The sequence below is a fragment of the Artemia franciscana genome, chromosome 16, assembly GCF_032884065.1.
Source record: "Artemia franciscana chromosome 16, ASM3288406v1, whole genome shotgun sequence".
In the NCBI taxonomy this organism is placed as follows: Eukaryota; Metazoa; Arthropoda; class Branchiopoda; order Anostraca; family Artemiidae; genus Artemia; species Artemia franciscana.
The window spans coordinates 3,769,817-3,788,511 of record NC_088878.1 but is presented as its reverse complement, the minus strand read 5'-3'; the positions used below and the strand labels follow the sequence as shown (position 1 = coordinate 3,788,511).

Genomic DNA, 18,695 nt, shown 5'->3' with positions numbered 1-18,695 from the left:
AACCAATATAGGTGGTGATTTTTCATGAATGTTTCAAGGTTGTATTTCTATTCGCATCATTTCATTTAATACTCGGTCATGGAGAGTTATTCCGAACATGTATCTCATGCATCCGTGGTTAAAGGATTGTAGAGCATGAATTTCAGATTTTTTTTAGCTAGTTGCAGCCGCAAATGAGGGCAAACTAGACTAGAGGTTCGTAAATTAAAATTTTTGTCTTGATGTTGTTCCTCTTTTTTTTCTCCATAGTTGTCCACAGAGAAGATAAAAGACAGAGGAGGCTTTTGCTATCTGGAAGGGGTGGGGCCTCATCACCATCTTCAAATAAAGTAATCGATTTACCCGAAGTAATTCAGCTTCTCAGCTAGTTCAATCTAGTAGTAGTTCAGTGATACACTACGGTAACTACGGTAATAGTTATTAGTGCTACCGAACCCAGGAACAATAGCAGTTTTTTTTCTTTGCAACCTGAAGTATTTATAATAAAAGGAAGTATTTAGGACCTGATCTACGGTTCTTAAGCTATGAATATTATCAATTTGGTATCTGAGCGACCCATGAAGAGGAAAAGCTGATCTTCTTAGGAAGCTTGATATAAAATGCTTCAACTTAAGCCCAGTCCTAAGGATATCCTAAGATTATTTCCTTGGGAAAGATCCATTTTTCTTTTCAAGGACACCTTTAGAGTTTTAGTTCTTCCAATTTGAGTTTTAATTCTTTTTACTTTCCGTGTTGTCTGGAAGAGATCAAAGATAAAAACAAAGTAAACATTTTCTCCATACTTATCATCGGTTGCATTGGAGCAGCTGTGCTACCGCACATAATCTTTGTAACATGTGTTTACCTCATTAGAAGAATTACCAACTAGTGGTTCGTCGTCAGCGTAGTCTAAGTTGCTAAGGGGTTCACTGCGATCCCTCATTATCACACATTTAAACAACTCTTGCAATATACGGACTTGTCTCACATTGAAGTCGATGTTGAACCAAGAAAACATATCGTCACTGACGGGGGGGGGGGTCAATATCCGTTGTTGTTTGTAATTGGCCTCAGGCGAAAGACTTAAAATAATGTATCTGAAAGAGTTGCCATCCAGGCCCTGCATCATATAGCGGAGTCATTAGTGGTTCGGTGATAAGGTTGGACAAATAAACGTTCAAATGAGGATAAACACATTTATTAGACAGTGAAAACAGATGTAAAAACCTGGATCTTCCGATTATATATACAGCGATCGTCATCGGCAGATATCATCATTTGCTGGCATTTGTAGCATCATCTCCTGGTGACGATTGCTCTATATGTTGTCGAAATATCCAGACTTTTGTATCTGTTTTCACTGTCTAATAAATGGACTCATCTTAATTTGAACGTTTATTTATTCGTCATAGGTAAGCAATGGAGTCGTCGAAAAAAACAACCTAATTTAAGCTATTACGTCGGAAGGACTTGATAAAGTCGGTGAAGACTGCTACTGTTATAATTATTATTACTAATGTATTTTCAATTACCTGCATTCAGCGTGTAGAGCTGATCAATGTACCCATACCTGCTCCCAGTTCGACTGGATTAGGTGAAATTTTAGACTGGAAGCGGTCAAGAAGGACTATAGCTTCAAAGTACCAAATTAATTTTGGCTACTAATAACTGTCACCAAATATTTCTCTCTGTTTAAATAATTGTACCATATTTACCTTTGCCCGAGCAATTAAGAGGGGAAGTCCTACATTTTCTATTTTCTTTCCACTTTGTAGTCTTCCTTCAGTAGATGAAAACATTTTAAACGCAAGGCCAAATTTGGACATGTTAGTTTCCTTTTCTGTGATCTTTGTTGTTTTGTTTTTGAAAATTGTGCAGATTTTGTGAATTGGGTGGTGATTTCCTGCTGAAGTGACAGCATTGTGGATGGTTGGTGCTCATTTAATAAATCAGAGGCCCTTTCAGCCCTTTCAATATTAACTGACTGTGTTTGATGTTGACTGGACTTAAAAAACCCTATGATCAGTTTGAATAAAATAACGAATTTATCGTATATCCGAAAATTTGTCATCCTCTCCCTCGTTGGTGCAATTGTTGGGATAATGAGAAGGAGAAAGTCGGAATTGATTGATTGTCGACTCCTACGTAAGTTTTTATTGTTTTATTTATTAATTTATAATTTATTTATGTTGTTGGGAAAGCTGGCGAAGGGTAAATTCCCTGTACTTTTCAGGAGCTGTAGCAAGGTTAGCATAAAGCTCTTGTCCTAACAGAGAAAGGGTCTGTAAATCCTATTTGCTCTCTGTCGTATTTTTTTTCTTCGTACTAATCTCCTTGTTCTCGGAATCCTAATCCAGAAAAGAATTGTATGTTTAATAATTTTTTGTTATACAAGTTGTTTTTTCGGGGTGGAGGCCAAATTAGTACGATCTTGCTGTCTCGTTCGCGCATATATTTTTCACTCTGGGAAGGGGAGAGAGGCACAGGGGGAAAAGCACATCTACCACTATCGATAATATTCAAATCTAATTTCACTAAATACCATGAGTTTCTGATGCGTTGCTAAGGAAGTTTAGTCAGCTAAAATTCCGTGAAGTGGGTAAAACGGTGGGCGAGTCCCCTCTTTGCAAATCTGGCATGTTTGCTTCTTTTCTGTAGTATTCACTTTTCTATAATCTTTGTTCAGCGTTCGGACGTAAAAGCCAAAAAGGAGTATATGAAACATAACCCATAAAAGGGAATTAGCACGCTTTTGGAAGTGCCGCATTGATCCTTTGAGCCATAATTAAAGTCCTAAAAATTATGAAGAAGGGTATGTCTGACACAGAACTATTAAATAGTTTAATTTCGAAAATTCAATAAAAACTACTTTTTTTCGATTTTATAGAAAAGGGAGGGCAAGAGATTATCCAGGATTTCTGCTCGGGGGGATTTTTGTTTTGAGTGAGAACACATTAAAAATCTGTACAAAAGCCATCAAAAATTAGTTCAAATGCAGATTTGCTACTTTTTAAGCGTCAGACAAAAAGTTCGAGGGTTGGCTAAATCAGGTAACCCTGCCCCCTGGGATACTGCCTTGAGGGAGGGTTAACGCGCTCACAGACCGCGTCTACATTTGGCGTTTTCTGAGAACTAGAAAACCCAGTGCACGTCATGGTGTGACTGGCATTTACCACTATTTTAAGGTGGATTTTGATTGGTTGAATTTCCCAGATTTCCGGCTCAGTTTTCCAGAAAACCCCAAATGTCAGTGCGCTGTAAACGGTCCTTGTCGTTGGAGGAAAGGTCAATGTTCCTATTACCTGAACAATTGTTTAACGAATTGGTAACGAACCGTAGTAAGGAGCGACCCGGCTCAATAGTAACGGAAACTCTAAAAAATGGAATTTTGATACCAATAGTTACATCAAAAGAATGGCATTTTAATGCTGATTTTAAATATATAAGTTTCATCAAGATTAGTCTTATCCATCAAAACTTACGAGCCTGAGAAAATTTGCCTCATTTTAGAAAATGGGCGAAACACCCCCTAAAAGTCATACGATCTTAACGAAAATCACACGATCAGATTCAGCGTATCAGGGAACCTTACTGTAGAAGTTTCAAGCTCCTATCTACAAAAATGTGGAATTTCGCATTTTTTGCCAGAAGACAAATCACGGATGCGTGTTTATTTGTTTTTTTGCTTTTTTTTTTTTTTTTTTTTTTCCCAGGGGTGATCGTATCGACTCAGTGGTCCTAGAATGTCACGAAAGGGCTCATTCTAACGGAAATTAAAAGTTCTAGTGCCCTTTTAAGTGACCATAAAATTGGAGGGCACCTAGGCCCCCTCCCACGCTCATTTTTTCCCCAAAATCACCGGATCAAAATTCTGAGATAGCCATTTTATTCACCATAGTCGAAAAACCTAATAACTATGTCTTTGGGGACGACTTAATCCCCCGCAGTCCCCGTGGGAGGGGCTGCATGTTACAAACTTTGACCTGTGTTTACATATAGTAATGGTTACTGGGAAGTGTACAGGCGTTTTCAGGGGGAAGGGTTACCGGGGAGGATCTTTCCATGGAGGAACTTCTCATGGAGGAAGAGACTTTCAATGGAGGGGGTGCAGGATTTTCTAGCATTATTTAAAAAAACAATGAAAAAATAAATACGAAAAGTTTTTTCTACTGAAAGTGAGAAGCAGCATTAAAAGTTAAAACGACAGAAATTATTACGCATATGACGGGTTTACCTCCTCGTAATACCTCGCTCTTTACGCTAAAGTATTTTTAGTAATTTCAACTATTTATTCTAAGGCCTTTGTGATTCAGGGGTCATTCTAAGGAATTGGGACAAAATTTAAGCTTTAATGTAAAGAGCGAGGTATCGACGAGGGGTGAGCCCCCTCATATGCGCAATAAAAACATACGAATATAGAAGTTCGCTACGTAATTTAATTCGTAAGTTACGTATATTTTTTACTTATGAAAACGTTCGTAAAAAATTATAAGTTATAGTTGCCTTTTTAAGCAATCAAAAAATTGGAGGGCAACTAGGCCTCCTAGTTGCCTTGTAAAAAAAAAAGAAGTTGTTTTAATGAAAGTAAGGAGCGACATTAAAACTTAAAACGAACAGAAATTACTTCGTATATGAAAGGGGGGCTTTTCCTCCTCAACGCCCCGCTTTTTACGCTAAAGTTTTTTACTGTTTTAAAATGTAGAGTTAAGAGAAAGAGTCAAACTTTAGCGTAAAGAGTGGGGCGTTGAGGAGGAAAAGCCCCTTTCATATACGGAGTAAGGATCCAAGTTTCCAGAGATTCGTTACTATGCTCCCACAAATAAAAAATATCATCTTTGGAACGAACCCAAAATTCCAGTTTACAAAATCTTTGCGAAATAGCCTTTTCTTCAAGGTTTTCCATGAAGATATCAGCCTCAATTGGTAAAAGGGGTTGCCCATTGAAAGCCCATTTTTCTGTCTATAAAAAATGCCTCTATAATGGAAGTAAAAAGAAGTTCTGTTACAAAGGGCTGTAAGTGGAAGAAGTGTCTGATTTGAAAGTGTAGGTTTTTCTGATATAGATGGGTTAGAACTGAGTTTATCCTCCAAAAACCTTTCGGCCTTTTGAGGATCACAATTGGTGTACATTGAATCCGCATCAAAACTGTCCATTCTTGTGTTTGGTTTAACAGAGACTTGGTTTAACTTGGGTTAAATCGGCCGAATTTTTAATATAGGATTTTTGAGCCTGAATTAGTGGGCTAAATACAACTAATAAGAATTTTCCTATTTTTGCTGTTGGAGGATTAAATGAGGAAACAATGGGTCGAAGTGGATTACCGGGCTTACGAATTTTTGGAAGACCATAAAAACGAAAAGATCTACAGCCATGGGGGTAAAACCTTTTGTACAATTGATCTGTGATTTCACCTTTTCCTTTTACATAAGAAAGCTCTTTTCGGACTTTCTTGACAAATTTTTCTGTGGGATCGGTAGCTAATTGTTCTAATGTATTAGAATCATTTAAAATTTCTCTGACTTTTTTTGTCGTAATCACCTGAATCCAATGCAACAACAGTATTGCCTTTATCGGCTGTTATTCGGCCGTTATGTTATCGGCCGTTATCGGCTAGTAATAATCCTGGGATGTTCTTTATGTAGTGAATGTAAGACTAAGCGTTCGTTTTTACTAAAACTTTTTAAATTTTGATTATGAACAGAAGGCGAATCCAACTAGGTTTCAACAAAATGTGCTCTTAACATCAGCAACCTCTCCAACCTCTGCACGAAAGTCATGAAGCGCCCCTTCTGTGTTCGCGATAATTTCACTATAAGATATTTTTGAGGTGCGTAAGGTATTTTCGAACTATGCCTCCTGGGATGACAAGACCCCCAACCGCCACTGGGGGAAAGGCTGTAACTTATGCAATTTTCTCATTGTTTAGATTTACAAGCATTTGTTATTGGGAAAGAAACTGAAATTTTTCGGGGGGTCTTCTCGACGGGAAGACTTTTCTATGGCGAGGAAAGTTTCCTGGGGAAATTTTTCACGCGGGTGGGTTGGGGCGGGGGCTTATTTCCTGACACAATCTAAAAAGCAATCCTAAATTAAATATTATAAGTAACAACTTTTATTCCAACTGGAAATAACTACCAATATTAGCACTTAAAACGAACAGAAATTATCTCGTATATGAGGGGGGTTGTCTTTTCCTCAACCCTGGCTCTTTACGCAAAAGTTTGCCTTTTTGTCACAATTCTTTAAGAGAGGCTGTTCAAACACAAGTGTTATTGAATTTGAATAAGAGGTATTTTATTAGAACATTAAGAGTTTAGCGTAAAGAGCAAAAATTAAGAAAGATTCCACGTATACGAAATAATTTTTGATTGTCTCAAGTTTTAATGTTGCTCCTTACTTTCAGTTGAAACAACTTTTCTTCTCTTTTTATTCTCTGTGGTTAGACTTAAGGATTCTCTCTCTTTCATTTGTCTTTGGCAGTTCTTTGGAATAGTTTCTGGTTGATATGCTGATTCACAGTTTTTAGGGAGCCGTAATTTTGAGGAGGGCTTGCACTCCAAATAAAAAAAAAATATATTAAATTATATTAAAATAAAAAAAATTAAAATGAAAAAAAAATTAAATAAAAAATTATATTAAAATAAAATCCATTTGGCTAGACACAGAAAAACCGTTGTTGGCCATTTTTACGACCCCACTATCAGGCAAACAGATATATATTTCCTTTTTTCTATACAAATTATAGACCTCTTGGTCCAATTATTTTCAGGTATAAGATTTAGCCTATAGAAATTCTAACCCCACTCTAGGAGGCCAGCGGCCCTATCCCGATTTTTTGGTGTTTGAGTTTTTCCTTGACCCTGTTACTTTTGGTGTAAGTTTCAAGGCATTCGGAGGAAAATGGAATTTTTTCGCCATTTACAAGAAAAGCAGAGGTTTTCTTTTCTATTTTTCTTGTATGTTAGGGACCTCTTGACCCAAGGGGTTATGGCTTTGAGTTATGAGTCGATCAGAGAAAAAATTATGACTTTTTTGGAACACTTAGATATAAGGCAAGCTCCTCTTGGCCGACGGACTTCCGCCTGTTAGTTTCAAGCTGATCAAGGACATGTCTCATTTCTGGACGCCCTGTTCTCATCAAACAAAATTCCCTCTAGTCCATGCAACGATTCTTCAAAATTTCCCGCCAGTCAGAAACAGAAAGTTTTTTGGGCCAGCGGGAACCCTATGTGGCGATTTGACAAATGTTGCGATTCTTTTTTGGGCTGTGTTTTAGGGGATTAAATTTCCTTTCATTAACATCTTGTATTGGGGATCCCAATCGTCTTTTTTTTTGCGGATTTTGCGAACGGATCCTTGATTATTTCCAGTCAATTGGACATCTACGACCAAAGATACCTCATTTTCTCGCTATAAAACCTATCTGAAGCAATTTGTTATTTTTATGATTTACGGCTTTTACCCCAGCAGTTGGGGGGGGGGGGTCATGTCATCCCTGGGGGTATATTTTATTGGACCTCTCGACTGTTCTGAGAAAAGTGGCTGTTTGAGACTATGATAGAATGTCTCTTTTGGGGCTATGGGGATAGTATAAAATTGCACGGGAAGGTGGATGGTTGCTCTTCAATCGCTTGTGACCCGCAAAAAGAGTACTAAACTTTCAATATCCGATCAACTGGCCCAAATACGTTTTTTCGAGCACCCCTTTCACGTAAGGCTAGGGCAAAGCTAGAGCGTTGGTTCCGATTCGACAATTTGGCACGTCACTTGAAATACCATTTGATACGGAACTTGAAAATATTCAATATGCGCAAGCTCATATGTCTTTGGAAGGAAACATAATTTGTGGTTAAATAATATTCTGCACTATCAACGATTTAATTTAGGCTTGTTTACGCTTTGTTTTTTTTTTCGTGGTGTGAATTACACATTTGTGTGTAACTGATTGCAAGGTTAGCTAAGACCTATTCCGCTATCTTTTAAATGAAGGTGCTTTTTTGTACTTTTTCGTAGTCGCTTCAAAATGTATTAAGCTGATGAATAATTATTAGTCTTCTCATTCAATTATGTTTTTAAATATTTCAAAAACTAAGTTTTTCTGATAGAAGTAAAGAGCGAACTTTGAACTTAAAATCAGCAAAAAAAAATTCGAATATATGCAACATTTGTGTGCAAATAGTTCAAATAAACTGATTCATATTTCTCGTTGATTCAATTATTATTTGTATTGTAAATGAATAAGTAGATAACTTCTGAAATAAGTTTTGCATGTACGAAGTAATTGTCAAACTCTGTGTCCGCGCTGTTTTTGTTTTTACCGCTGTAAATCAATACTGTTTAGCGCTGTTTATCAATACTGTGTACTATTTACTGCGGTTATTGAACATCCATGAAATGGTATAATTTCATGGTATAATTCTTATATAAATATATAAGTGGAATAAGATAAATAGATAACAAAAATAAATAAGTATAAAAAATAAATAAATAAGATAATGAAATAAATATATAAGTGAAATGGTCAAATAACGAAAGTGGCAGTTGTTTCTTTACACTATTAAATAAAAAAAAACAAGTTTTTTAACTGCAAGTAAGGAGCGACATTAAAACTTAAAACGAACAGAAATTATTCCGTATATGAAAGGGTGTGTCCCCTCCTTAATGCTCCGCTCTTTACGCTAAAGTTTTTTATTCCTTAAAAAAGTAGAGTTGTGAGAACGAGTCAAACTTTAACGTAAAGAATGGGACATTGAGGAGGGGACAACCCTTTTCATATACGGAATAATTTCCGTATAGTTTTAATGTCGCTCTTTACTTGAGGTTAAAAAAACTTATGTTTTTGAATTAATGCTTGTTTTGACTTTGGCTCACCGCACATGAATAATTAAAACGAAATTTGCATATTAATTTTGTAGTTTTGATCGGACGATTTTGATAAAAAAAAAGGGATGGAAGAGAAGGCCTAGTTGCCCTCCGATTTTTGGCTACTTAAAAATGCAACTAGAATTTTTCATATTTTTTACGAACGTTTTTATTAGTAATAAATATGCGTAACTTATGAGTTAACTTACGTAACGAAATTCTATATTTGTATAATTTTAGTACGTATGTGAAGGGATTCGCCCCCTCGTCAATACCTCGCTCTTTACACTAAAGCTTGAATTTTGTCCCAATTCTTTAAGAATGACCCATGAATCACAAAGGCCGTAGAATAAATAGTTGAAATTACTAAAAATATGTCAGAGTAAAGAGCAAGGTGTTTTGGAGCAGACGAACCCCCTTGTATACGTAATATTTTCTGTTCGTTTTAAGTTTTATTACTGATCCTTACATCCAGTTGAAAAAACTTTTTTATCTATTTTCTCATAGTTTTTTTTAAATAATGCTAGAAAATCCTTCATGTGCCCCCTTCATGGAATTTCTCTTCCCTCATGATAAATTCCTCCATGGAAAGATATGCCCACGTAATATCCTCCTCTCGACCCCTCCCCACGCGAAAAAGTCCCCCTGAATATGTCTGTACATTTCCCAATAACCATTACTTTATGTAAACAATGGTTAAAGTTTGTAACTTGCAGCCCCTCCCCCGGGGACTGTGAGGGATAAAGTCGTCTCCAAAGACATAGTTATTAGGTTTTTCGACTATGCTAAACAAAATGGCTATCTCAAAATTTTGATCCGGCGACTTTGGGAAAAATGAGTGTGGGAGGGGGCCTAGGTGCCCTCCAATTTTTCTGTCACTTTAAAGGGCACTAGAACTTCTAATTTCAGTTAGAATGAGCCCTCTTTTGACATCCTTGGACCACTGAGTCGATATCACCCCCGAAAAAAACAAAGAAACAAACAAATAAACATGCATCCGTGATCTGTCTTCTGGCAAAAAATACAAAATTCCACATTTTTGTAGATAGGAGCTTGAAACTTCTGCAGTAGAGTTCTCTGATGCACTAAATCTGATGGTATGATTTTCAATATGATTCTATGACTTTTAATGGGTGTTTTTCCCCCTTTTTTCTAAAATAAGGCAAATTTTCTCAGATTCGTAATTTTTGATGGTTAAGACCAAACTTGATGAAATCTATATATTTAAAATCAGTATTAAAACGCGATTCTTTTAGTGTAACTATTGGTTGCTATTGAGTTTCGGTTACTATTGAGCCGGGTCGCTCCTCACTACAGTTCGTTACCACGAACTGTTTGATTTAAAGTTATGTTTAATTATTGTTTTGACTGTTTCGAAAAGTTTCATAGGAAAATCACATCTACTATAAATTGAAAGGACATAAAGACTTATATGTACAGTAAATCACAAAATCTAAGCTCCAAAATAGAAAATCACAGAACGGATTTAATTTTTGGAAAACCAATGTTAGATCCAGTTCTTAAAGAATCAGGATCTACCTATCAGGGTTGAAACAAAATATTCCTCTTTATCTAGAAAAAAAGGCTACTTCTAGTATTTTCTAGTGCACAATTTATTCTTAGATGTAGAAGAGTGTATGTCTTCTTATTTACTTTCCATGACATTAAACGTCTAAAGTAAAATAAACGTCAAAATCGAAAATTTTGAAAAAAAATGGAACTTCCTTGTTTCGGATCAGAATTTACGGCATTATTTCCCGAATATTTATGGCAGATACGGACATTTTGCTTAATTTTCCGAAGACCTAGTACGCATTCCTATCAGTAATTCAATGTTATTTGATTTGTAGAGAGTCCAGCTTCGAAATTTTACTTCGACTAAATACAAAGAATTCAAAAAAATCAATATTTCTAAATAGAAAAAGTTACAGAAGGATTTGTATTTATAAAAGATCAATGTCAGTTAGATGATCATCTGTCTGTCTGGTTTGAAAAGAAAATTCTACCTTGTTGTGAAATAAAGTTACTTCTAATATAAAAAGTATTAATGGATTATAACAAATTTGGAAATTTTATTTGAGTGAACAATAAATTTTTGTATTAAAAATAGTTGATCTCATCTTGTATACCTTCAGAGTATACCTTCTTGTATACCATCTTATATACCTTTATACCTTGTATACTTGATTAAAATACGAGAGGCATCATTTAAAAAACATCAGAAAATAACCCAAAAAGTTGCAATTTGCTATCCGATATCGACTTTTCCAGAATCATTTCCTAGTAATATTCGCCGATTCTCAGACAGATAACTGAATTACTCTGCAGAAGTAGGATGTAAAATTGTTCTGAAAAAGTTTACTTTTCAACCTAGAATAGTTTTATTTTGACACCATGTACAACACGAGGAAAAAAATCGTTTACTTTTTCTGGAAAACTTTTAGAAATGTTGGGAACTTCACTGGAACTTCTTCCCCTTTTCATGGTTCCCATATCCAGGAAAAATTTGAGGTTGAATTTCCAACCACTTCGGAGCTACAAATCGCTGATGAAGAAAAGAAAACAGCTGTGAAAGCAGTAGTTTTGCTCCACAACACAATCATATTAGCATTCATCACTTGCGTCGAACTAAAATAGGGCTTATTAGTATGTCAGTAAGTACTAAGAGACATCTTCTTCGATTTTCGACGAGATAAATTAGCATCAAATCATATAATTTTGAAAAATTATGAGGTTTAAAATAACAAGACATCAAAATTGAAATATTTCTTACAAATCTTGGATCTACTCGTCCGTACAAATGGGACGTTTTTTCTTTGTTTTTCTTTTGGTTGTTTCAAAATTATAAAAGTTGTACCAAATTTTTGTCAGTGTTGCCATGTTGGACTGTGGAAATAAGTGGGTGAAATTAATTTTGTGGTTATTTTTTTTCAGACTTGAATCTCTTAAATGTACCTGCTGAAGATGTCGCCTCTGAACTGACACTGTTCTCTTTCGAAGTATTTAGTCAAATTCAACCAGATGAGTTGAGCTGCCACTCAGACTCTGGTAAGACCAGGAGGGAAATGGCTCCAAATATCGCAGCCTTTACCGACCAATTTAATGTGGTAATTATAGCTTAGATATACATGTTCAGAAGCCAAACTGGTCAACTCTATTTTTCAATTTTTTTAAGCTTTATTTTCTATTCACCTGATTGATCCTTACCCTTGTATGCTCTAAAGAATTTTCTGAAAGATAAGATAAAAAAGAGAAAATTCTAAGTATATTTAATTACATAAGCGAAATAGAAACAAAATGAAAACTATCCCGAAACAGGAATAGTACAATATATCAAAATCAGTGTTCTTGAAGATTAAATCAGTCATTTGTGAAGTCTACCGTGAGTATGAGAACCAGTGGTGTCAAATCTGTTTCTTTTCTGTTGCCTTCCTGAGGTTTAAAATGCTCTTATTGGTAGTTTCATCGCTGGAATTCTGCTATTGGTATTTTTATTGAAAAAAAAAAGTTGCCCTCTAGATTTTGAAAAATGCATTCCACCGCTCTATGTTTTCGTAAATTGACAGTCTGCCGAGGATACCCCTCTCCATGTGTTTCTGTCTGACCCCTCTTTAAAATTACGAAAATGAGCGATGCAATGTTTTTGTCGCTTGATTGTTTTGTTTATTTATTTATGTATTTATTTTTGCTACAAACTGCCTTTTTAACTCGAATTGGTCTGAAGTTCCCCTGTGCCCTTCAGGACTATGGTCCTAAGACTTGTGTCGCTGTTGCGCCATATTTAACTTGTGCCACAGTTGACCTAATTGAATAAAATATGCGTTATGAGTACCAGGGCGGTAATTTCTGTTGCTGTAATGTAATAAAGTATAATAATTGCGAAAACTTTCAGGTGCAAAACTGTACTAATATGGACCCCCCCCCCACCCCATAGCTATACTTAATGTGAAAAAATTGGACTTAAAATGATTCTCGCAACTCCATTATCAATCTCCAGATTTCCAAGTTTTGATGCTTTTTGCCCGGATTTCTCCTGTGATTTTAAAAAAAGAGTAATTTAATAGTTACCCGCTGTATATAATAACAACGCACTAAGCGGAGTACGAGACAAAGAAAATTAAAAACAAAAAGACAATAATACGCACAATTATTGGCAACTTTCTTTTGTACACTCACTCACCATGGGTCAGATACTAAGAGACTTCACGAATTGCGACACTAGATACTCGATAGAAGACAAATCAGTAATGATTTACAAGTGTATTACAGCGGTCAGCAAACATAGGGATCAGATGATATATTTTTTGGCAAATCTCCTAAACACTAGTCCAAAGAGGAAAACTGATAAGTTATATATTATAAACTGTAATTACTATTCATACATCTTAAAACAAGAGCTAAGAGCTCATATGGCGCTTGTGACGAGGCGAGAAGAGCCAAGAGATCATATGGTATGAGCTCTAACAAAATTCTATGAATCAATAAATTGATTTAAAAAGGAAAATAAGAGGCTTAATGCCGGTCAAGATTTAAAATAAGAGCTCTGAGTCACAAAGTTCTTCTAAATGTCAAAATTCATTAAGATCCGATCACCCACTCGTAAGTTATAAATACCTAATTTTTTCTAATTTTTCCTCTCCCTTTTGCCCCCCCAGATGGTCGAATCTGGGAAAACGACTTTATCAAGTCAAATTGTGCAGTTCCCTGACACGCCTACCAATTTTCATCGCCCTAGCACGTCCAGAAGCACCGAACTCGCCAAATCACTGAACTCCTCCCCCCAACTCCCCCAAAGAGAGCGAATTCAGTACGATTCTGTCAATCACGTATCAAGGACATTTGTTTATTCTATCCACCAAGCTTCATCCCGATTCCTCCACTCCAAGTGTTTTTCCAAGATTTCCCCCTCCAACTCCCCCCAATGTCAAAAGATCTGGTCGGGATTTGAAATAAGAGCTCTGAGACATGAATTCCTTTTAAAAATCAAATTTTATTACGATCCGATCATCTATTCGTAAGATATAAATACCTCAATTTTCATGTTTTCCAAGAATTCCGGTTTCCCCCTCCAGCTCCCCCGAATGTCACAGGATCTGGTCGGAATTTGAAATTAGAGCTTTAAAGCACAAGATCCTTCTAAATATCAAATTTCATTAAGATCTGGTCACCCTTTCGTAAGTTACAAATACCTCAATTTTCAAAATTACCTCCCCCCCCCCCAATTCCACCAAAGAGAGCAGAGCTGGTCCAGTTATGTCAGTCACGTATCTTAGACAGGTTTCTATTCTTCCCATCCAGTTTCATTCTGATTTCACCGCTTTAAGTATTTTCTAAGATTTCCGGTCCCCCCAACTGCCCCCCCCCCCAATTACGCTTGATCCGGTTGAGATTTAAAATAAGATATCTGAGTTATGAGGTTCTTCTAAATATGAAGTTTCATGAAGATCCGATCACTCCTTCGTAAGTTAAAAATACGTCATTTTTTCTAATTTTTCAGAATTACCCCCCCCCCCCCCGCAATTGATCGGATCCGTTCCAATTATGTAAATCACGTATGCAAGACTTCTGCTTATTTTTCCAACCAAGTTTCACCCCAATCCCTCCAATTTAAGCGTTTTCCATAATTTTAGGTTTCCCCACCCCAAACTTCCCCCAATGTCACCAGATCCGGTCAGAATTTAAAATAAGAGCTTTGAGACACGATATCCTTCTAAATATCAAATTTCATGGTTAAGTTAAAAATACCTCATTTTTTCTTTTGTTTTTTTTGTGTTTTTTTCCCACCAAGTTTCATCCCAACCCTCCACTCTAAGTGTTTTCCAAGTTTTAGATTTCCCCCTCTCAACTCCCCCCCCAATGTCACCAGATCTGGTCGGGTTTAAAATAAGAGCTCTGAGCCACGATATCCTTCTAAATATCAAATTTCATTGAGATCCTATCACCCGTTCGTAAGTTAAAAATACCTCATTTTTTTTAATTTTTCAGAAATACCCCCCCCCCAACTACCCCAAAGAGAGCGGATCCGTACCGTTTATGTCAATCATCTATCTAGGACTTGTGTTTATTTTTCCCACCATGTTTCATCCCGATCCCTCCACTCTAAGTGTTTTCCATGTTTTAGGTTTCCCCCACCCAACTTCCCGGCCCCCGTTACCAGATCCGGTCGGGATTTAAAATAAGAGCTCTTAAGACACGATATCCTTCTAAACATCAAATTTCATTGAGATCCGATCACCCGTTCGTAAGTTGAAAATACCTCATTTTTTCTAATTTTTAAGAATTACTCCCCCCCCCTCCAACTACCCCAAAGAGAGCGAATCAGTCCCTATTATGTCAATCATGTATCTGGGACTTGCGCTTATTTTTCCCATCAAGTTTCATCCCGATCCCTCCACTCTAAGTGTTTTCCAAGATTTTAGGTTTCCCCCCTCCAACTCCCCCCAATGTCATCAGATCCGGTTGGGATTTAAAATAAGAGCTCTGAGACACAATATCATTCCAAACATCAAATTTCATTAAGATCCAATCACCCACTCATAAGTTAAAAATACTTCATTTTTTCTATTTTTTCCGAATTAACCGCCCCCCCACTCCCCCCCTAAATGGTCAAATCGGGAAAATGACTATTTCTAATTTAATCTGGTCTGGTCCCTGATACGCTTGCCAAATTTCATCGTCCTAGCTTACCTGGAAGTGCCTAAAGTAGCAAAACCGGGACTTTAGGTTTTCACCCTCCAACTCCCCCCAATGTCATCAGATCCGGTCGGGATTTAAAATAAGAGCTCTGAGACACAATATCATTCCAAATATCAAATTTCATTAAGATCCAATCACCCACTCATAAGTTAAAAATACTTCATTTTTTCTATTTTTTGCGAATTAACCGGCCCCCCACTCCCTCCCAAATTGTCAAATCAGAAAAACGACCATTTCTAATTTAATCTGGTCCGGTCCCTGATACATTTGCCAAATTTCATCGTCCTAGCTTACCTGGAAGTGCCTAAAGTAGCAAAACCGGGACCGACAGACAGACAGACCGACAGACAGACAGACCGACAGAATTGGCGATTGCTATATGTCACTTGGTTAATACCAAGTGCCATAATTAATCAAGACTAGGTATTAGAATTTATGTTTCCTCTTAAAAGCGCGATTTTGCTACAAGCCTACAGCTGTAACTTGTACCTTAAAGACTGTACTACCTTCTTATGCCATAAGACTGTACTACCTTCTTATGCCATAAGACTGTACTACCTTCTTATGCCATAAGACTGTACTACTTTCTTATGCCATAAGACTGTACTTCCTTCTTATGCCATAAGACTGTACTACCTTCTTATGCCATAAGACTGTACTACCTTCTTATGCCTTTGGATTTGTTAGTTACTGTTCAAAAAGTGTGGTTTCATCCCGCTTTCTAGGAATATAATGGGAGAAAGGTTGAGATGGCTAAGGCACTTTCTGTGGATGAACACGGCTGCTCCGAACAGTTGAAACAACGTCTCCATTGACACATAGATGCCCAATGGAACTACATTGAGGGGGGTTACGTTGATATTTAAAAGAAATAAAAAGTTTGCTAAGTAATTTTAAATCAGTCTCTTTACTTTTCTGCAGCCCTTGGTATCTTATATTAGATACTATATATATAGAAGATATATTATATGTAACTTCTATTATAATACTTTTCCAAGAAAGTTGTATATGTTGGTTTTATATTCAGTTTTTATGTACTAGCATTCTTGCGAAGCTTTAATTGAAAAAAATGTGCGGTAGTTTTTAATGAAATTTAATTGAATTGGATTTAAGGATACAAGAAAAATCAGAAACATGGACAATTGAACGAAGGATTGCGCAAAGACTAGATTAAACAAGAGCCAAGAGCTCATATGGCATGAGCTCTAGCAAAATTCTAAGAATTAATAGATTGAATTAAAAGGAAAATCAGAGGCTTAATACCGGTCAGGATTTAAAATAAGAGCTTTGAGACACGAGGTCCTTCTAACTATCAAAATTCTTTAAGATCCAATCACCTATTCGTAAGTTAAAAATACCTCATTTTTTCTAGTTTTTCCTCTCCCTTCAGCCCCCCAGATGGTCGAATCAGGGAAAAGCGGGGAAATCAAGTCAATTTGTGCAGGTTCCTGATACACCTACCAATTTGCATCGTCCTAGCACGTCCAGAAGCACTGAGCTCACCAAAGCACTGCCCCCCCCAAACCCCCCAAAGAGATTGGATCCAGTCTGGTTACGTCAATCACATATCTACACGTGCTTATTCTTCCCACCAAGTTTCATCCCAATCTCTCCACTCAAAATTTCCGTTTTCCCTCTCCAACCCCCTCCCCCAAATGTCACCATATCTGGTCAGGATTTAAAATAAGAACTCTGAGACATGAGTTCCTTTTAAATATCAAATTTCATTAAGATCTGTTCAACCGTTCGTAAGTTAAAAATACCTAAATTTTTCTAATGTTTCCAAATTAACAACCCCCCAACTCCCCCAAAGAGAGCATATCCATTCTGGTTATGTCAATCATGTATCTAGGACTTGTACTTATTTTTCCCACCAAGGTTCATCCTGATCTCTCCACTCTAAGCGTTTTCCAATATTTCCAGTTTCCCCCTCCAACTCCCCTCAGTGTCACTGGACCCGTTCGGGATTTAAAATGAGAGCCCTGAGTTACTAGGTCCTTCCAAATATCAAATTTCATAAGATTTGATCACCTGTTTGTAAATTAAAAATATTTCACTTTTTCGAATTTTTCCGAATTCCCCCCCCCCTCCTAATTCCCCAAAAGAGAGCGGATCCGTTCCGTTTAAGTCGATCACGTATCTAGGACTTGTGCTCGTCCTTCCCACCAAGTTCCATCCCGGTCTCTCCACTCAAAGCATTTTTTAAGATTTCTGGTTTCCCCCTCCAACTCCCCCCAGTGTCACCAGATCCGGTTGGGATTTAACATAAGAGCTTTGAAGCACGAGATCCTTCTAAATATCAAATTTTATTAACACACAATAACCTGTTCGTAAGTTAAAAATACCTAATTTTTCGAATTTTTCAAATTAACCACCCCTCCACCCACCCACCCCCCAGATGGTCGAATCGGGGAAGCGACTATTTCTAATTTAATCTGATCTGGTCCCTGGTATGCCTGCCAGCTTTCATTGTCCTAGCTTATCTGCAAGTGTACAAACTAGCAAAAGCAGGACCAAGAGACAGACAGACAGACTGACAGAAATTGTGATTGCTATATGTCACTTGGTAAATACCAAGTGCCATAAAAATAGAGCTCAAATAAGTATCTCAAACGGGTAAAACCGAAATGGCAATAGATCAGAAAAGGGAAGTAGTTATGGTGCCCATACATCATCAAATAAAACAAGAGCTAAGAGCTCATATGGCACTTGTGACGAGGTCGGAAGAGCCGAGAGCTCATATGGTACGAGGTCGGAAGAGCCAAGAGCTCATTTGGACGAGGTCGGAAGAGCCAAGAGCCAAGAGCTCATTTGGTACTTGTGAGAAGGTCAGAACCTAAAGTTAAACTTTATAGCGCAAGATCCTTCTAAATATCAAATTTCATTAAGATCTGGTCACCCTTTCGTAAGTTACAAATACCTCAATTTTCAAAATTACCTCCCCCCTCCCAATTCCACCAAAGAGAGCAGATCCGGTCCAGTTATGTCAGTCACGTATCTTAGACAGGTTTCTATTCTTCCCATCCAGTTTCATCCTGATCTCACCGCTTTAAGTATTTTCTAAGATTTCCGGTCCCCCCAACTGCCCCCCCCCCCAATTACGTTTGATCCGGTTGAGATTTAAAATAAGATAGCAGAGTTACGAGGTCCTTCTAAA

General features: G+C 37.0%; 1 protein-coding gene across 5 annotated transcripts in view; it reads left to right on the top strand.

Moving 5' to 3' along the window:
- Nucleotides 1–18,695, top strand: part of LOC136036921 (ras-specific guanine nucleotide-releasing factor RalGPS2-like) — a 147,499-nt gene that overhangs the window by 50,498 nt on the left and 78,306 nt on the right. For 3 of the 5 annotated variants that reach the window (XM_065719301.1, XM_065719300.1, XM_065719304.1), the window contains one exon: nucleotides 11,777–11,949. In XM_065719301.1, the coding sequence (XP_065575373.1) occupies nucleotides 11,777–11,949 (173 nt within the window). Of the gene's footprint in view, nucleotides 1–1,305; nucleotides 2,125–11,776; nucleotides 11,950–18,695 lie in introns of those variants that run through there. The other 2 variants (XM_065719303.1, XM_065719305.1) reach the window with 2 other exon arrangements.